The 22,074-nt window shown below is 38.6% G+C and overlaps 1 protein-coding gene across 2 annotated transcripts in view; it reads right to left on the bottom strand.

The window, feature by feature from the left end:
* Window positions 1-22,074, bottom strand: part of TkR99D (Tachykinin-like receptor at 99D) — a 335,482-nt gene that overhangs the window by 201,470 nt on the left and 111,938 nt on the right. For both annotated transcript variants that reach the window (XM_019048367.2, XM_019048368.2), the window contains exon 3: window positions 3,250-3,465. In XM_019048367.2, coding sequence (XP_018903912.1) covers window positions 3,250-3,465 — 216 coding nt within the window. The remainder of the gene's footprint in view (window positions 1-3,249; window positions 3,466-22,074) is intronic.

The raw sequence follows: 22,074 nt of genomic DNA, 5'->3' as shown, positions 1-22,074 counted from the left end.
GTTTCAATATAAGAATTCTTAGGTTTTAGGTGTTTTAGGGTTAAAATTTTGGTTAGGAATCCTGACGAGCACACAGAAATAGAGCAGCTAGCGTCTTTTGTGGTGAGAATATTAAAGTTTTTATCCGCGCGTAGCTTGTTCCGGAGATTTCTTTCTAGCGTTTCCCGTTGAGAACTCAAAATTGCCAATTTTTACTTTTTCTCCTAAATTCGGCTATCCTGGACAACACTCCCGAAAATAAGGTCCCTTTTCACAGATCGCGTCACAAATTCTCGTAAATATTGCTGTGCTTAGGGAAAACGTAGTTCGAACGTTATATGTTGCCGAATTTCCCCTGATAAAAAATGTTTTTTGAAAGGAAGTTATGCACATTTCCTCACATAATGTGTAGATATATTTTAAATTAAATTTGGAACAAAATTGTCTGAAAAGTTGAAAGAAAATTTTACATCTTTTGGCAATTTGTGTAATATAAAAAGATTTTGAGGAGCGCCTGACCTAAAGGTTCATACAGTGTTTTTCCTCAGCACAGTATGATACGAAACATAAAAGTTCGGAAGTATTCCAATTGATTTTCTCGGTGGATTTCATTCGAGAAAAACTCTTTGTTTAAAACGTGACAAGATGAGCATAAAAATCTGCAGATTGAGTAAAAAATTATAAATGCTCTGCCCTGGAACATCAAACAACAACTACGCGATGGTGAAGTAAAGAAATTCTTCAATTTACTTCGAAATTTCCTCTTAAACCAAGGCATTTTATGATGAAAACGAATTTCTGACTTCAGCTGTTGAATAACATTCTACCAACCACCACTTAATTTAACATTTTACAATTATAATTTATATTTTTAATTATTGAATATTGTAATGTCTAGTGTTTTTTGACTTGTGCCATAGCTCCAATAATGGGGCTTTCATTTAAGGTGATTCGTCAAGCTCAAGTGACGTGGTCGAACTGGCATGCGATATATCGCATCTTTTAGGTCAAAAATCTCGGCAGTGTTTGAATTTTCAGCAAAAAAAGGACGATAGCCCCTGCGCATGAGCCTGAAGAATCATTCTAAACCCAAAAATCGGCAAAATTCAGAGAAAATAAAGCAGGATAGTGTTTGGAAAAAAACCTCGCATTCGAAACCAAAATCGATAGCTGAATCGAATGCGAGGTTTTTTTCCAAACACTATTCTGCTTTCATTTCTCTTTGCCAATTTTTGGGTTTAGAATGATTCTTTAGGCTCATGCGCAGGGGCTATCGTCCTTTTTTTTACTGAAAATTCAAAATCTGTCGAGATTTTTGACCTGAAAGATGCGATATATCGCATGCCAGTTCGACCACTTCTTTTGAGCTGGTCGAATCACCTTAATAAATAAATGATAAATATATGTAGATAAATAGATAAATAAATAAATAAATATAAATAAATAAATGAAAATATAATTTTTGACGTCTCCGAACAGGTTATCCCACAGTGCGCGCGGCGCATCGGATCCTTTATCCGAATATCCTAAACGCCGGCGGGAAAGGGACGCGGGAACGTAAACTTACTCCGTCACTATTTTGTCATTTGTAACTTTTCACATGCCGCGTGGACGGCTCGGCTCTTGTTTTTCCGCGCTCCTTTCACGCTGTTGTCGGGTGTTTACCCACCTCCGGACGGATTTACAATTTGAAGGAAAACACCCGCGAGAGTTCGCTTTGATTTATCTCCCTCCAATCCGTGTCTTCCTCCGTCGATTCTTTTAAAATTAGCCCGACTACCCGGATGTGGATGCGTCCCGATCCCGAGAGCTTCGTCTTTTAATTTACAACTCGCAGTAAAACTCGTTCGGGGATGATCCTTTTTGGATTTTTGTAGGGAGGATGCACTGAAAAAAAATTCTCGGCGTTTTTACCAAGGTCCGTTGGTGCCTTTACCATCTCACTTTTTTTAAACCAATTATTGGTAATTTTACAAAGACAGACTGGTAAGCTTACCTAAAAACCGGAATTTTTACTGTTTTTTTCAGGTAAGAATACCACTTTTATTGCAATCAATTCCCGGTAACTTTGCCATTTTATCTTGGTAATTCTACCACAGCGGATAAAAAATATTGGCGTTTTTACCAAGGTCCAGTAAAATTACCGAGAAAGTTCAATAATTTTACCCAGATTTCTCGGTAAAATTATCAATTCCATAAATGGTAATTTTACCAAGAAAAAACTTGGATCAAATAGAACCCTGAATTCTTGGTAATTTTACCCTTTTCTTAGTAAATACACAAATATTTTTTTTTCAGTGTGATGAGAAGGTGGGGGGATCGTGACTACCGCATATTCCGTAGCCTCTCTGACGTAAAGGCGTATCTCAATTTCCACGCGCACGGTTAAAAATTTCCGTGTTTGACGTCCCTCTGTATTTCTATTATTGTGTTACTATTTTTGTATCAGGTGCAGGTGAAGTTGAAAGGCTTCGCTACTCAACACAATAGAGAATGGAGAATTCGCACGCAAATGTTTTATTGCTTCATCTGAAAGTGCTTAAAGAGCTGATTTCACAGTATTTTTAATAATTTTCTTCTGACATGGGAAATGCTTTGAAAATAGATTTAAAAGTGAGAAAATGCACCGCCTAGTGACGGCATCTGGCGGCATTTACCATTTAAACACATGTATTTTAGCAGAATTGGTTATTTTGTCATATCTTCTCTACTAATTGCTTAATTTATGAATGAAGGGTATATCCGTGTTTAGTTTTGTCAGTAGATTCCACATAAACACGAAATTCGTCAAATTTCAGACTCTTGCAAATTCTCCATTTGCAGGTGTCTGAAATTTGACGAATTTCGTGTTAAAGTGGAAACTACCGAGTGAACTGAACACGAGGATATACCATTGGTTCATGAATTGAACAATTGTTGGAGAAAATATGTCAAAATGATCTAATCTGCTGAAATACATTTGTTTAAATGGAAAATGTCGCCAGATAACGTCACTTTTAAATCTATTTTTATACTATTTCCCTCATCAGAAAGGATTATATAAATACTGTGAAATCAGCTCTTTAAGCACTTTCAGATGAGGCAATAAAAATTTTCATGCAAATTCTCCATCTTGTAGATTAAATCGACTCAAACCGTAGGGTACTCTCAGACATCGAGCTCATTACCGGGTCGACTAAATCATGTATCATTAAGTTGTAAATCAAGCTTCATAAGTTGCGGTGCTCACCAGTAACGAAAAAGAAGGAAAATAATTAAGAGGATACTCACACATACTCCATTTCGCTCTTTGTTGTTGCACCGTCGGGCCATTCGGCATAACATATACTTCGCGTTGTACTATCCGAGAAAGTAATTGTAAACGTAGTGTAGAACAAGAGTTGCGGCAGCGATAAAACAAGGCCTATAATCCACGTCGATGAGGCTATGCATAACGTCATGTGTCGGCCCATCCTGGGCCGTAACGGATAGATGATCGCCATATACCTGCAAAAGAGAATAGGAAGAAAATCAAAATTAATTCCGGAGCAAGATGAGTCTATTCTATTTCCTTTTGGATAGAGGATAGCACAATATAGAATCAGCAATTTAAAAAATTGACTACCTCTCGCTTTTTTAACAGTTATTGTTTACTCTCTTCAATATGGAGAAAAATCTGTGTGTCAACCAGTAGAAACGTTTGATGAATTGGACCACATTCTGTAACTAAAATTTCCGGCTCGGTTTAGAAACAAGTACCATTGGGTATACCTACCATTAAGATAAGTTTTTCTTTTACGGATGAGCCAGAAATTGTATTTCTTAATTTTAAAATACAGCCCACTTTGCCTGCACTGAACTTCTATATACGCCGATCGATATCTCCAGGCGACGAAAATTATCGGTTTTCTCAAAAAGGATTTGAGCTGTCTCAACGATAAATATAATACGAAAGATATTTATTGGACGATGCAATCGCTCTAAACGGAAATCTTTCTCCGCGAATGAGCTCAAGCTAATCTATTTTTCATTTCTTACCCTGAAAATAATCATTCAGCTTACAAGAGTATTTTACAAGACGATACAGATATTTAAAGGATATAATTCTGTAGAAACATTGTGATTTTGAACTGGGCAAAATCCGTGCTCATTCGTGAGAAGTATGCTATCGCGTCTCGAAAAACGGCAATCTTCGTGAACTTGCCGCTCCATTATGTCTTTCCTTCACGCAAATATAAATATCAATACGTTAGCCAAATCAAACAATAGTATTGAACTTTTCCTAGACCCATTCGTGTGGAAGGAGTGTATCATCAGAGAGCTACCATTAGAAATAGATTCATTTCGCATAATGAGGACACCGAATAAGCGAGTTTTAACCTCGAAGTTTTTATGTAAAGTTTGCTAAACACTGGAATTCACAGTTGGCTTGCATTCAACAGAAACTTCCTACTTCCAGAACAACTATTGTTGCAAAATGTATTGAACATTGATACATTATAAATATTAAAACGATTTCTTAACCTCGTATTACTTCTTGAGGTGAAGGCTGATTAATTTTCTTCAATATACCTACAATCAGGCACAATTTCACGAGTGGATTAGGTTGAAGATGTTGACTCACTTCCAACCTCCACTACAACAAAACGAAATTCCCTCCGGGCGACGGAGCGCCTACAACATTTTGGTTTTCATGCTGGCATCATTGACGACCACATCCAAAATCCTCGATTCACCTCCCGAGGTGAAAGGGTAAAAAAAAACAAATATGCAACTTTATGTAAGTTTTCCTCAATTATAAAGAATTTACCCTTAAAATTTTACACCAACTGATTGCGGTGGACGCACGGGTCGTAAGACGGTATGTTGGAGTTTTTTAGCCAACGTACAAACTCAGCATAAAGCTGTTATCTCACTACACTTGCCTTCCTGAATTGTTGTTACTAGTGTTGCACCAAACAGTGTATCTCTTTGAGGGAAAATTTTGCTTGTGTGTGAACTTTTTTCTTCTGTAGTGAGATATCCTCTTTATGCTGAATTTAACGCACGTTGGCTAAAAAACACCAACATACCGCCTTAAAATATTACGTCAGAGTGTTGCTTTGTTTTCCAAACATAAAACATAAGAGGAACTTAGGCAACGTCAGATGTACTTGGGCTAATTTCGGTTAAATCCTTTCATTTATCCGTGTGTCGGATGAAGGGGCCTTGATACAACTATTCGTACTTGGTGGATGTCTATTTTGCATATACGATTAATTGAAGGCGTTTTTGTTCCCGAGAAGCACTCGGTCTTCTGCAGTTGGTATCATTGTTTGATATCACCTGAATGCAACCATTCTTGATCAATATATGTTTACCAAGGGGCAAGCCCCCTGGCCGTTACACGGCCCGACCTCTAACCGGCGATTTGCGCCCTCTAAGAGCTAACTTCGCCAATCCCTGTGAGTTAATCTAAATAAGGCGGGCTCATCTGGGAACTGCCTCTTATTGATAGGAGCATAAATCATGAAAAATTAGCCTAATAGATCTTTACAACGAACTGTGACAAAAAATGAACTTATACATTGTTAAATTTTTCATAACTTAATCACAAAATGTTAAAAAAAAACCTGGGTCACGTTTCCAAAATTTATATGGGGCGGACTTATTTCGGGACTATCTCTTGTCAATGACCGTTAATATTATGAAACTCGGTAGTAAAAATTGTGATAAAAACGGGAAATTTAGGGGTTCAAGGAGCTCATAATGATGGAGTTGAGCCAATCACTAATCAGCACAGGTGTGACAATACGCTCCCTATGTTAGAACTCCTTTGACGTAGGATTAAGGACCTGAAAAATGTTGAAGATATATTTAAAACTTCATTGACGATGATCGTTATCGCCGAAAATTTTAAACGAATTTTACAGGTACAACGATCAAAATACGATTCAACAATGATCACATCCCCATAACGAATCCTCTTCAACAAACGTTCGTGCGCTCATTATCGGCTCAAGTGGAAGGAACCACTTATTTCTAGCTCATCCATATGCATCCCTATCTGCTTGGAGAAAGTAATGGCAGATATGTTGTTTCTAAAATGAACCAGAACCAGTAGTTCCTCATTGCAAAATTTAGTCCAATTACAGTGTAGGCTGTTGCTTGAGGAGTCCTCGGTTGGACAACCAATGAATGCATGGTAGCGCATTCAGGCCCTCGTAACAAGTGCATCAGTGGCGAGGCGTTGATGATCGATTATCGATATTTCCCCGTTTGGAGCTACGTTAAGGAATCGATTATTAAGGTGTTCGTTGCGAATACGCTGTCAATCGATCCTTTTCCATGGGTTTAAATGGTAGATCAATCGATACATCGCAAAGCAAGCCACGCCGCTGAAGTGCATGCATCAACGAGTGGATTCCGGCCGCTCTCAATAAGTCTCCGCATCCGGGCGCCGTGCAAAATTAATAATGGATCTCCTCCGTCCTCAGGAAAAACGCCTCATGGTCATTACAATGTTGCCGGATTTTCTAAAATAAAACACGACAATCCCCCGAAACTCCCGATTTTTCTCTCAATTTTTTTTAGCAAATTGTATTCGCTCTTTATTCCGATAAATCTGAAATTATTACAGCAAAAATATTCACTTTTTCATACAAAAAATATTGAATTTTTTATCGAAAGAAATCTGGCAACTTTCGAAAGTTCATACGACGTTTCTTCTTAGCGCGACGGATCTGTCATTATGAGCCCTCGCCCTGATTAATTGCTTATGTGAGTGCCGTTTGCGGTTCTTTCACCCGAGCATCGATTGGACGGTGCTGAAGTAAAAGAATCCTATCTACATTATAACACGAACCCTCGACTCCACAATGAACTATTGTTATGGCGGCTCGTGCTGCTCGGTGGATGGTTTTCTTTTGTTGAACGTTGTCCAATTAGAAGTCGCACTTCTCTGGTTTTGGCTCCGGACATAAATATTAATCGAACCTCGCAAAATGTAGTTGTTTTGGGGGACGTCCAAACAAGTTCGGACGAAAGTCCAACAGCGGTTCAGTGTGGGCCACTATACCTGCCAGAGGGCTGATTATTGAAACCGATGGACAAAGTAATAGACAAAGAAGACATAGGGAGTAAGGAGCGATCCTATTGGTTGGAATGGGTGCTTCCTCTGGACAAAGGGATAAAATGATGGACTAACTATGGGTCGCTCGTGGGTTGCTGTTGGCTTAGTCTTTTTTCTTCCTCCTTTGTCTATTTCAACCACCCGCTTCCGCCAATAGGATTCCTCCATACCTCTCTTGTCTTTTTTGTCTATTCCTTTGTCGATCAATTTCAATAATCGGCCAGCAGGCTACCCAAAAAAGCATTATCGGGTAAATTTTTTAATTGATTTTTTTTTCTTCAAAAAAACTTAGCAATGAGTCAGTTACGCTGGTTATGGAATCGTCTTTTGATGGTTTCAGCTTATTAATAAGGAAAAAGCAATGAGATACGTTCTAACGCCGGGCTTCTACGTCTAATATTGACGAAGATATCGCCTCTCAAAAAACATAGTGTTTGACTTGAAAGTGTAGGACCATTTTTTTGCCTCGATGCGAATGATGCAATTTGACGGGTGTGAACACTCATGCCGCTTGCAAATTGCCGATGCTTGGTGACTGCCTACGAAGCAAACAACTTTGTAAAGCATATAAATTTCCTCTTTAGCCTATAACATCCACCCATTTCGACCAATATGATCACTTCATTTTTCCTTTGTCCTCTTAGTCTATTATTTGGATTACACTTTGCAATACGGAACTGATATCTCTGGCTCTCCCATAAAATCACATATTTGCATAAGGAAACTATAATAACATGTATGTTGTTTCCAAAGAAGGGTCAGGAATAGTGGTTCCTCATCACAAAATTTAATCCATTTTACCTTTAAACTCTGGAAAGAAAACATTGGATCTAGAGTCCAGACTCTTGAAAACATTAACAAGAAACAATACTCTTGATTCAATCAGATTTAAGCTTAAATCAAAAGGAAATCCGCTCAAATTAAGAGGCTTGGTTCTTGATTTAAGCAAAAATCCGATTGAATCAAGAGTATTTTTTCTTGTCGATGTTTTTAAGAGTCTGGACTCTAGATCCAATGTGTTTTTTTTTTCCAGTGAATTTTAATAATCAACCCACGTGAGCGTACGAGTGCCTATTTAATATTCTTCAGTAAAATGTAGCAACGACTGAATGTCCTTACGACGTTATTTCCAAAGACGGCAGTATGAAAGGAGAATTATGTAGAAACGGAGTATAATCTAAGAATGATAAAACTGAAGAGATTACGGAGGAGGTTCACAGGAGCGCGCGGGTCTCAAACGAGTCAAAGGAATACCAACGCGGTTATGAATAATCGTGGGTTCTCCTCTGCTGCGCTCGGCAAAAAACACGTACTTCCAATGAAAAGCCTATTCAGATACGTTGTTCTTGCTCAGCACGCGAGTCCTCAGATCTCCTCTTACATAATGCGTTTAGATCCTCAAAGGTAAGTATTAAGAATTTAAGAAGGGCGATAGAGCGGCTCGGATAGGGAGGATGATAATTCCGGAGGGGGCGGGTAAAAAAGAGCGGCTAAGAATCTTTTATGATAGCGTCGGATTTTCAACGGGACGAAACAATAAAGCGGATAACCCTTTTAACTGAAATAATTGTCCAATATTCAGGGTTTCTTTTCAATGGATGGTATTTTGAATGATTATTTAAACGCTGCGAGCAAAAAAAGGAGAAAAAACCACTTTAGAGTAGTGGTGCGAATCATTTCCCTTAATGATCGACTGCCTCACTAAACACTGCGTGCATAAAGCGAGACAAATAGACATATTTCTGCCAAACGGAACTATGTGCATTAAGACAGGAGCCCTGAGACTCATAAGAATGTATGCATAACAGGGCTCACGGCACAATGCGTATAGTTCCGTTTGGGAAAAATACGTTCAAATCACGATGAAACATAAACTATTATTTGCATTTTCCCTTTTAAACGGTGCTTTATAATAACCGACTGTCTGAGTTTTTAAAAAAAAGGGGGAATGCTTGTTAGCCGGTGGCTGCCTAATTTCAATTGATTCTTGTGGAAATGTTTTCAATAAATGACTGATGGGCATACCGCTTGTTTGTCAGATGATGCAGTTGGCCGTTTTTTGCAAAGTGCCGTCCAATCAAGGTACGAGAAGATGCGATAATCAGCTACGTTAAAGCATGCATCTCCTCATTTCCTTCCATATTCCCTCAATCCACGACTTGGCAGAGCGTCATCTACGTTTTCTGCCAGGGGGGACCCAATCCAGAACTTCCTTCGGCAAGATATCATCTGGCATCCTTTGCACATGCCAATACCAGACAAGCTGTTTTGTGAAAATGTCATGCACTATGTTGTTTTCGACGCCCATAATTTCACGTACCCTTTCATTCCGAACGTGATCTTTCCTTGACACTCCGGCCGATCTACGCCATTAGCCCATTTCGGTTGCCTTTAGAATGTCCTGGGATCGTCTTGACTTTTCCTTCCGGACTAAAAATATTGAGCAGTCACAACACCAATTTTATGCGGAATATGTAAGCGATTTTGGGGGGGAGGAGGCCAAAATTGTTTCAAATCAGCTCTCCTTGCAATAGTATGAATACCTCATGATTAAGTTCCTCCGTTACTTCGGTCCCTTTCCCACAGGAGGATTACATATCGTCATCCTCCAGCCAAAGTATCACAAGCGCCATGCGACGTTTAAAATTTTTCAGCGAATATTTGTAAAACCTTTTCCAAACGATGACATAGATATTAACCTCAATAAGCCGTAGTTGTGTTGCAAGGAACTGTACAAAAATTAAATAAAGAGAGAGGGGAAAAAACCAAGAAGCACGCAAGCTTTGGTTTTAACCCATTTGTACATCGATCTTTTAGAGTCAAGTACGTCCAATTTTAAGCGTTTGGTTCCGCATACATCACGCTGCAGCACAGTAAAAGCACAAAATAAAAATTAAAAATGAACGTGCTTTGGAAATTTTATTTGACACGAAGCAACATTAATATTTACAAAACACACGTTCTATTTTTCTTTATTACATATTTTTCCCCCATCAATTTAAATGAGAATAATCCATGAAGAGAGTTCGAAAATTTCAAAATCATGAGTTGAAAAATGCTGACTCCACGATTTTAAATATCAGAGCCTAACACAAAGCGGAGCGGTGCGGCGCGGCGTGCTGTCTTCTTGAGACGCGCACCGGTGCTTACAAACCTAAGGGGATACTTCACGCATTGCGCAATGCTTGAAGAATCCCCTTAGGTTTGTAGGCGCCAATGCGCGTGCCGCGCCGCAGCTTGCCACGGCGCTTCAAGCAACTATTTCACCATAGAGGTGTTGCACAGTATCATACGAAATTGAAGGCGCTCCAAAATATTACACATTAAGAATGACCGGCCATCCTTTTAGAGAGCGGAGTTTTCCTGGCAAAATAAATCCAGATATTACGGCACAAATAGAGAATGGTAGTCCCAGAACTCACTAAGTCCTAGCATCCATAGTAAATAACGTACTTTATTTTTTTTTACAGAAAAATTATTTGACGAAGTTGTCCAAAAATTTCACCGAATTTTCTTTGTGCTGCCGATAAAATTCAGCGAAATTTTCAAACAGATTCGACCAACAATTTCTCTGTAAAAAAATAAAATGGCGGTGGAAATACTTAAACATACCTTGGCATTTGTGATACTTTGGCCGGAAGGTGACGATATATTAACCAGAAAATGAGTATGAAAATCTGTACTTCGGTCGTAGAAATAACAAGTTTTTTCATTATGGATCGAGTAATATTTCACAATGAACGGTTTCTGCTGGCACCAGAATGCCCATAATCTATGGCATCTCATTATGTTAAGTTTATTTTCTGTAGGAGCCTAAAATGGAGGCTGATAACATTCAGAACTTTTAAATAGCCGGGAAGCTAGGTGTCAGGGAAAAATGTGAGTTCTCATTATCGTCTTGGATGGCAGGGCAAGGGTGGCAATGCGTAGACTCTCTTGCATTGGGAGCAGACGAGAGTTCACGGAAGGAACAAGGGAGAAATTCTTTCTCAAGATTTAAACAATTGGTTTACTTTCACGCTGCTCTTTATTTAAAATTAAATGAAGCCAGTTTCGCCTTTTGTCTCGTTTAATTGTCCTAAAAAATGACTCTGGCAACAAGATGAGGGCCAACAGTGGCACGCTAAGGAAAAACGCCGTATGAAAATCCTAACGTTGCCAAATCCCTTTTCATAAAAGACAAATTTTCCGGCAAACTCGCCTTTCACCCTACAATTTTCCGGAGGATTTAATTAGGATATCAACCTACCGTGCCTGAAAACTTTAAGGGATAGTAATCATAAATTTCCACCAATTTAAATATTTCATCCAGTGAAACTTGGCAACGTTCTATTGTTCGTAGGGCGTTTTTCCTTAGCGCGACAAAACAAACAGAGAGGGACCGGGCTCTTAATCAATCTTTACAATTAAGTAGAGAGGGAATCATTAATCAACTGCCTTAACAAATGAGAAAGAGTTTCATACAGCCTCGAAAAGGGGAAAGAACGAAACCCGAGTTAGTAATCAAATTTTCTTCCCACTAACGCAGAATCCCACTAAACAGGGCTTGTAACCGCGTGAGCTGCCCCCGGGAGAAACACCGTTGTTCGTCGATGCTTTGCTGGCCGCATTTTCTAGGAGAAAAGGCTCATTTTCACTAGATTTGGCAACGCGGGTGCGAATGCTCGGAAGAGCCATCCCGAGCCTCGAAATGTCATGATGAACGCACGGCTTAAATGATCAACGCAATGTCATTGTGTACATGCAATGCATGTGCAAATATGCATACCTCGAGACTCATTGTTGTAAACGCTCAAACTTTGATTCAGATTATCAGATTACAGCGCTTCTTGTCATCCGACGCGGCCAAATTTATCTCTTCATAGATTTGTTAATTATTATTTTCTTTCAAAAAGGAAGGATTTCATGGGATTTTTAGTGCGACCTAGAGCACGAAAAAAAAATTAGGTAGGAAAAATAATGACGTGGTCTGTAAGGTTTTTGCTTTGTTTTTTGTTCACCGCGTTTTGCAGATATTGTACCTACTGCCTTTTTTCCTTTGGTTCTGGTACCTTTCTATTGACAAAAAAAGAAAGATTGAAAGAAAGGAAGAAAAGTATGCAGTTTATTCATAGGTAAAAATTGACGACAAAAGAGCTTTTTGTGTAAATTACAAAAAAGCCATTAACTCTCGTAAAAATCAATGTATTGAATCTCAACCTTTTTTTTCTCAATAGATAAAAAAATTTTCATAACAAGATCATAATTAACTTAAATAGGAGAAGACACGAAAATATAGCACATTGAATCATTAAAAAAGAACAAATCCACATTAGAAGTGAAATCGGGCGAGTATCCTAAAAATCGTATCAATTACGGAAAATCCTCTTCAAACACTAAAAATTAAATGAAATATTCATATATATTTTTGATTTGTCTAAAAAGTAATCCTTAACTCTCATGAATAATATGTCCTATGCCATTAATATAAAAAATGTTGTTTTTGCGCTCTCGAAAGTATTTTATACGGAAGGAGACTCATTTAAAAAATTCTCCAAGACTTTACCATTCTTCTCCTCACAACGAGTCATAAGTTAAAATTAGGGGTCATTTTTCAAAAATATCGAGAAAAAATTACCCTCCTCTTTTTTCTTCAGACGTTGTCTGCCCTGAAATTTCGGTACATGGTGATATATGTATCTTACCACGGCCACAGAAAACATCCCTGATTCGACGCCTAAGTTTCACTACTTAATCTATAAGTGCAAAAGTTGAAAAGTTCTGAGAGGGGGGAGTTTTGATTCCACCGGCTTGCTCTGCATAGGTCACACACTAGAGAACTTGAATCATCAACAAAACTTTTGTCGTCAAAGCGTGGATCCGTAATATTTTCTTGCTGAAAAGCGCTGAGTATACTTGTCCGAAGAGAGTTTTGTGTTTTTCTGTGGAAAATATTTTCACTCCGTGGACGCGTATCTTAGAATACTGGGTGAATTTATCAGATAGTCCCTCTCACAGAATGTCTCACTGCCCCCAGCGCCTGTGGCGTTTGTTCTCTTTTTCCTTGATTTTGGGGACACCCTAGTTGGAAGTTATGATATCATAAAAATATATTAGTCGGTCAAAGGCTCACTTCTCGCCTTTTAAGGCACCGAGTGTCCTCCTCTTGGTTTTTTTTATTTATAACGCCAGTATTTTTAACTATTTCGATCATATACCTCAATATGCAGGTGAAAAATGTATTCCTCGTTATGAAACCGTCATGATTTGGCATTGATGAGAATCAGCAAAGAGTATTTATAATTATTGGTTAAACATTTCAAAGAGGAAAACACCCAATGATTAACGACCTGTTGTACTTGACTGGTTCTCTGATACAGATTTAAGCATATTTGATTTGATTTCATAATTTTCGTATCAATGAATGGGAGCTTTGTTTGACTCGAGCTCAATAGGTCACAGTAGAAAAACATGGGGCTTAAAACGGACAGCAAGACTGGAGTACAAAACTGAAACACCCGAGACTTTTCGACTCGAAACTAAGTCATTTTCAGTCGGAAAATAAATTAAAAATTAAAATTTGAAGAAAAAACCTGAAACCTACACAATAAATGCCAAGGTTCAATTCATCAGGACATTCTGCCAACGATTTTACGTCCGCGCACCTGATTTGTCCAGTAATATACGTCCACGCGTAAAATAAGCAACAGCGACTTGGTCCAAGCGTTATATTTTAGGCCGTATGTAAAATTATGTTGACAATATCAAAATGAGGAAATTGAGAGGGAAGGAGCTGTTGTTATGGTAACACATGTTTTAAATGTAATGTTGCTTTCTTCTTTTTATTCATCTTTTCCAACTGTCATTAGTGAACATTTGGTTTTATTTCTATCCATAAAATTTTCAATATAAGATATTCCTTATATATACCTTTATTTTGAATGAAAATATTACTTCATTATAAAATCATAAACATTTTTAAAACGTGGCAAATATAAAACCCTCTTCAAGCGATGGCGTCGATATTAATCTCAATGAGCCGTCGTTGTGTTGAAAGAAACTGTACAAAAATAGAGAGAAAAAAACCCAGAAGTACGGAATCTTTGGCTTCAACTCATTTGTACATCGATCTTTTGGAGTCAATACGTCCAAGTTTGAGCGTTTCGTTGCTCGTACACCACACTGCAGCACCAAAAAAAAATACAAAGTATAAAAGAAAAATTAGAGTGCTTTGGAAATTATGTTGACACGAAACCGCTTTCATATTTACAAAACATACATTATATTTCCCTTTATTACATCCCCCCCATCAATTTAAATCCATGCAGAGGTTGCACACCTTTCAAAATCATGTGTTGAAAAACGCTGACTCCGTGATTTTAAATTGAGTCTAACACAGAGCGGAGCGGCGTGCTGCCGGCTTGAAACGCGCACTGGCGCGGCGCCTACAAACCTAGGGGAATACTTCACGCATTGCGCAATGCTTGGAGTATTCCCTTAGGTTTGTAGTCGCCAATGCGCGTGCCGCGGCGCCTCAAGCAACTATTTTACCATAGAGGTGTTGTACAGTATCATACAAAATTGAAGGCGCTCCAACATATTACATATTGAGAATGACCGGCCTTCTTTTTAGAGAACGGAGTTTTCCTCGCAAAATAAATCAAGACACCATGGCACAAAATGAAACGGTAGTCCAAGAACTCAGTAAGTCCTAGCATCCGTATTTAAGAACGTTTGGCATAATTTTTTAATTTCATTAAAGAAAATAGTGTCTCGATTTATTCGCTGAATCTGATCCCGTATGATATTGTGCAACACCTCTGTGGCAAAATAGTAGCTCGAAGCACCAAAGCACGCCCGCGCCGTCACGAAGTTATCGTTCACAGAAAAAATCTAAGAGCCATTAGCTGAGGCAAATCAAAAGGTTTACTTGGTTTAGGTTTAATAAAAGGGGATTTTCTTGAAAGATAACTAAGTCCTGTTGCACCAAAGAGGTGTAGTGAGTTTTAGTGAATTTGCCCTCAAAGAATTGACCCCAATTTTTACCAAAAATGTCAATCATATATTTTCCTCCGTTGGACCAAAAAAAAAAAAAAAAAAACCCAAGAAAACCCAAGAAAATCCAACAATTTTCTTTTGTATTTACATGTGCACCAATTAACTTTGGGTCTCAATTGGTAGGTAGACCAACAGATTTCCGCCAAAAAAACGTGTGGACGTAAACTATTAGAAAAAACAGGTGCGCGGACAATAAATCGTCGACGAAATGTCCTGAAACCTCAGGTGGTCAATAGGTCCCGGGTGCGAAACTCGATAGTGGTTTCAAATTGTCGCGGAACTGACGAGAGGATCTGCTGAAACTGATTCTACTCGGCCTTAATCTCTGAAGATGTGAAAAGCCTGGAGAATGGATGTGCCGAAAATCCCTTGATGTCTACAGACAATAAATATAGTCTATCGATGGCTGTGGGTCCTTACGGAATACAAGCTATAATAAACCAGAAAAAAGGGTGGAAAATTATCTGTGACCTTCATTATTAATACAATTGTCATTGATATTTATACGAAGATCTACTGCATTGCATTGGTAGTCTTCTTATTTTCTGAGATAAATGTACATTCTCAAAAGTTCGATACATGCCACGAGAAATGTATTTTAAATTATACAAATAAAATCATTAATAACACGATATACTCAATTTAATAAGAATGTGATATTAAAATAAAAGAATTGACTTTCAGAAGTGAGATAGACGATGACGTATTTAATTTATTGGGACACGTTTGATATCGACATGAGATAGTTGTGCAAAGGAAAACTGTCTCGATTCCGTGAAATAATAGTAAATAAGAAGCTGAAGTGTCCAGCGAGAAAGAAGTATTATTTGTGTTATTTTTCAATCCCTCAAAATAAAGAAATTTCAGAGCATTTGACGGCCTTGGAAAAGTTGTAAGTAGTTGCTTCCGCATTTTGTAAGCTGTGCATATTTTTCAATCTTTCGGAAAAACGAGATGGTTTCCCAATCATAACGTGACCGTAACAGATTCGAAAGCAGGGATATTTATTTTATCTTTGCATAAATATTGGAAGTTTCCACATCGTTGAAGCGACTGGCTCGGAAAAATCAACAGTGTACCCTCCGGAATGCAGAGACTTCAAAAGCAAATAAAGAAAAAAAAAAGAAAACCTGACAGGTAGTCTCTAACTTCGCACAGCATCATTCACGATTAAAAAAATAAAAATTGAAGACTTTCTTTTTTTAAAGGGAAAAAGCAGTTTGAAGGTAGGAGATGAAGCTGTGAAAATTCCGGCCAAAACTCATCAATACACTCAAGTAATATTGATTCTATCGTCGATCTGGGAATGTCATGTATTGTCTATCTAAAATGAAATCTTTTTCTGTGAGGGCGAAAAAAATGAACTTCCTTGACTCACTTTTGATTTTATGAGATCTTGAGATGTTCCGTCATACATAGGTAAATATAATATTATTATAATGAAACACCTCACCATAAGCATTGAAAAGATATTCACTATTTTCTAATCGATAAAATTAGCTCGACACGATCATAAACTTCTATTTTTATTTAGATACCTTTTATACCTTTTTTTTAGTATACCTTGTTTCACACAGTTTGGGCCTCTTCTCGGTGTTTTTTTTTTCTCATTTATATTTAGACTGTACTCATTTAACTGTACTAGCATAGAGCGGAGAATAGCGAGTTTACGCCTCGCGCCATCCCGCCTTCAATTTTACAGATGCAACATGGACATCCATCAAGCACGAATAGTTGCTCCTATGCGCCGTCATCAATGCATGCCCTTTCCTTTGCGCCGCGTGAGCAGAGACAGGAGACTCTACTAGTATCTTGTCAATGGTGGAAGCTTTTACTTTCGGGACTTCAACATTCAACTGTTGATCTATCTATCAGGTGGATGGTTAACAACGTGTTGGGTGTTTCATTTTGAAAACAAACCAAAGTTTAGGAAATTTGTTTCGCTTAAGACGTCACTCGAAGTTCATCATCTACCGAGTAGGTATGTCAACATCCGAAAAAAGGGTGATGACTAATGCCCCCTTATAAATGTCAATAAGAAAATGTTAAATTCCTGAAAGTAAGAGCCTCCACCTGTCGCCAAGAGGCCAGTGGAGGGTCTCTTGTCTCTTGCCGTGAAGCGAGAGAGAAAGAGGTCAAAGAGTCAAAGGGAGACTGGAGCGATCCGTATGATTGAAACGGGTGGTTGTTTTAGACTAAGGGGGAAAATGATGGACTGATTACACACAGTCTCCCGTGGGTTACTCTCAGTTCTGCCGTGCTAAGGAAGAACGCCGTATAAACATTTGAGAGTTGACAAATTTCTCTTAATAAAACATGTATTTCTGATAACATTCAAGCACAATTTTTCTTGAAATTTTAAATTAAAGTGTGCGCAAAATTGTCTGCAAATTTTGAACAATAATATTCGCAATTTCCCCAGTAAATTCGACTTTTATCGGAGGAGACTTGGCAACGTCTGACGGCTCATACGGCGTTTTTCCGTAATGCGGCAGAGTTAATCTAATGCTTATCTCCTTTGTTCATTACAACCACCTGCTTCCACGAATAAGATCACTCCATTGCCTCTTTTGTCTATCCATTTGTCTATAAATTTCAAGAATCAGCCCGGTAAGTAGCCTCCGCAATTAATGGAATAGACGATTACCTCGGCGTGGTTGAACGAGAGTAATGCTGCAGGTACTGCATGCTCAAACTCGAAGAGTGTGACGTCAGTTCCGAAAGATCCATATCCATGACGTCACCAATCTATTAAGGGAGGGTCGTAAAAATTCCGCCCTGTGTTTGGCCCGAAAGCACGCGTGCATTAAAAAATGCGCGGCACAACGCGGAAGAATAAATCATGAGCTGCCAAGACGTCCATGCTCCCGTGCTAGGAAAGAACCCCGTAAGAAGACTCGGATGTTGCCACAATGGACCACTAGACAAGGTACGAATTTCAGCATTCTGATACATGTTTCTTAACCATAATTTTACGTAAAACACGATGCGCACAACGAAAATTACCGAAATTAACTCCTTACGAAGATATTTAATGATTCTTAATGCGTGAATTGAAACCACCCGCTCATGAAAACTCAATGCTCTACGTGATTCACATAGCGCGCTAAACGTTATCATGACAGTCTCTGCGATATAAAAATCTGGCAACCTCAATCTTGACGCTTTGGCTCAGTTATAGCAAATTGCTAATAGTTTGAACAACACATGATGGGAAATGAACATTGCTCGATTGAGAAGCTTGCTGAAACCGTTGTAGTGGGCGATTTGACTCACGTAGAGTTTTGAGTTTCTTGTGAGCGGGCAGTTCAAATTCCTCGTAACCAATGTGAAATAAAAACGTTAATATCTTCGTTAGGAGTTGGTTTCCGTAATTTTCGTTGTGTGAATCGTTTTCTACGTGAAATTCTGGTTAAGAAACATGTATCAGATCGCTTAAATTCGTACCTTGTCTAGTGGTCCATTCTCCATCCAAATGGGGGAAATACTTTTGACAGTAGTTGTGGATATTTGCCTCAAAAACATTTTAATGCCAAATTTGGCTAGCTAATCTGACATAATCAATGATTGAAAAATCGAGTTACAAGCCAAAATAAATAAGTCTGCTTTGTTATTTTGTACATTGTATTTTTCTCATCTGCGCATGGTTTGAATTGCTATATTATAATATTTATTTTGGCTCGTGGCTCGATTTTTTAATAATTGAGTGTGCCTTAAAATGCGTAGACACTAAAGTGTCGCTGACGAATCCATGAAAAATTGAAATAACGACACTCAAGATTTTTAGTGAAAAAATACGAATGATCTTAACTAATAAAATGGATATGACAAGGCTGAATGGAAAGATAAACACACCCAGAAAGCTGCCAAGCTGCCAGAAAGCTGCCCATTCTAAACTGGAACAAAAGCTGAAAGTTACATTCTTTTTTTAAAAAAAAACCTTTTTCAATGTTTTACCCTCTAGTTTTTGTTCCATTTTAGAATCGACGTGTAATTGGCAAGGGAGGTTCTGGTTTGGTTTATTTTTCCATTTTGCCTTGTCCATCGTGAATAGAATTTTTGATCGTAAACATTCCCTGATTTTTTCTGATTTTCACAGAAAAATTCCCTGATGAATACCCAGGATTTTCAATTTTTCTCCTCTTGATTTTCTTAGAGGAAACAATATTTCCATCCAAAGTTTGTAAAAATAATCAACTTTTTTATCATTTTTCTAATTCTACGGAGCCAAGTCAACACGCGAATCACCAATTACATGAATATTTCAATCTCGCTGCAGATCAATATGAAACTCCCGGTTTTCAGCATCAATTTTCTGACAAATCCCAGATTTTCCCAGATTTTCTTCAATCCGGGTAATGTTCGGTTTCCCAGGTCCTAGACACCATGCTGTTATACCCATGTTTCAGTGTATTTTTCTTGTATTCGGACGTATTTCTGCCAAACGGAACTATGTGCATTAAGACATGAGCCTTGAGGCCCATAAGATAATATGAATAACAGGGCTTACATCATAATACACATAGTTCCATTTGATAGAAATACGTCCAAATAAGACCAACGTAACCAACACCGTATAGAAGTACGGCAACGGTAAGGACGCGCGTTGATGAGATACAACTATTCGTGCTTAATGGATGTCCGTGTTGCGTCTGCATAACTGAAGGCGCGATGGCGCGAGGTAGTTTCGTTTGACAGAAATACGTCCATTTTATTGTCAAATGCTGTTCCGTTGTATCTCTTTATTCAATTTCCAGAAAATTCGTATCCTTTCGAGCAAAATTTGGCAACGGGAGGTTTATACGGTGTTCTTCCGTAGGACGGCCAGCGTCCACGTCCGTGTTGACGGGGCGGAAATCTTATCAAGGTGCTCCGCAAGACAGCCGTAAGTCCGAGCCTCGAAGCCCAAGAGGATACGCGCCGACCGCGGTCCACCGCGGAACGCACTTACTATTGTCTGCCTGCGGCGGCGGCGTCGGCGGGGATGGATTAATTACGGACAGAATATTTTTATTGAGCTCCTTGGCGGAGCCTAAGGGGTCCCGAGCGGATCCCCGGGCCAGGTGGGGGCATGGACGGAGCGTGGGGATAAAAATAAGTTTACCGAATACATCCCTGCAGAATTTCAATTAAGGTTAGCGGAGCACTGCGTGGAGGAATTCCTATTACCAGACGCGGACGGGGTCCCTGGATTGCCGCGCCCCGAATCCCCGATCCGGGCCCTGTCGAAGCTTGTCAAATTAGGCGGGAAATTCCAGCGTCCCGCCGCCGAAGCCGGCGCAAATGACGGGGTTGACCTTAATTGATCGCGGACATCGGAAATCAAGGATGTTGATTTTCTTGTTTTTCTCTCGCCTCGAACCGTGATGGGAATGTTAGGCTGCTCCGTGAGCGGTCAGGTAGAAAATTATTTTTTCGATTTAAATTGAATGGTTTTCATCCCTAAACTACGAATCCTCCTGATCGCGGAGTAAGGGTGACGGTGACATGTACAAAGTATCGCTGTTATATTGCACTGGAAAAAAAAACACATTAGATCTAGAGTCCAAACTCTTGAAATCATTGACGAGAAAAAATACTTTTGATTCAATCAGATTTTTCCTTAAATCAAAAGGAAATCCGATTGAATCAAGAGTATTTTTTCTTGTCGATGTTTTTAAGAGTCTGGACTCTAGATCCAATTTGTTTTTTTGCCAGTGTTCGCCTTCAAATTTAAAGATGCAACCCAACCCTACACTGAAGTCAACGATAATTTTTTATGCTTTGCAGCTGAAAATGAGCTGGTAACAGCTCGAAACGTCCTGCCTTTTAGTGCTTTTAATGTTTTAGCCTTGATAAGCTGTGTCTTAATTCCCTCCTTACATACACTAAAGTTAGTTCAGTTGCATCTAACGATTGTACGAGAAAATTGCTCATGGATAATTTGTAGATTTCATGTTTGAAATGATATTGCTAAGAGAACTGAGCACGAGGTTATCGTTGGTCTCTAAATTGAACAATTACAGGAGGAAATATGACAAAAAAACTAATCTGCTAAAATGAATGTGTTTTAATGGAAAAAACTTCAGTGACATTACAAGGTGGCATATCAAATCTATTTTCAAATCCACTTTCAAATCTATTTTTCTATATTTCCCATCTCAGATAAAAAATGATAAAATGTGTCGCGAACTCAGCTTATTAAGCACCTTCAGATGATGCAATGAAGTTTGTGTGTGCAAATTTTCACGAATACAGGTTGTTCCTGTATTTGAGAGTGATTGATGAGCTATATGTGCAGCACTTTTAATAATTTGAACTGATGTGGGAAATTCTTAAGAAAAAACAGGATTTGAAAGTGAGAAAATTTGCCGCCTTGTGATGTTATCAAGCGACATTTTTCATTTCAACGCATTTATTCCAGCAGATTTGGTCCTTATATATTAAATTGAGAAAATTTTGAAGCGGAAACTCTGGCACCACTGCCTGTTAGTTTCTTTACGATAGCTCAACAACATGCACTCAAATTACTTCCAAATCAATGGAAACGATTGGATTAAATATTTTTTCGTTTTTTGCCCTTTTTCAAGGCCTGATAAGTAAGTTTAACTGGACGATTTAATTATTGGCGTTTCTGTTCCCCCGATTCCAAACGACAAAGAGCAAATGGACGTATTTCTGCCAAACGGAACTATGTGCATTAAGACACGAGCCCTGATGCTCATAAGAATTTATGCATAACAGGGCTCACGTCATAATGCACATAGTTCCGTTTGGCAGAAATACGTCCAAATGCACTGCTAAAGCGGATGCTACATCGAGGTTCATTTTACCCCCGAAGCTCTCAGTTCAGTGCGCATGTTATTCGAATACCGATGCTCAAGGTTGATGACACTGGAATTCAACATTTCGAGTTACATTAATTTTGAACGTATCTTGAAAGGTGGTTCTAAAAAGCGCTCTATCATCGAGTAATTAAATGGACTAAA

The sequence above is a fragment of the Bemisia tabaci genome, chromosome 5 (assembly GCF_918797505.1).
Source record: "Bemisia tabaci chromosome 5, PGI_BMITA_v3".
Lineage (NCBI taxonomy): Eukaryota > Metazoa > Arthropoda > Insecta > Hemiptera > Aleyrodidae > Bemisia > Bemisia tabaci.
This window is presented reverse-complemented; position numbering and strand designations above follow the sequence as displayed.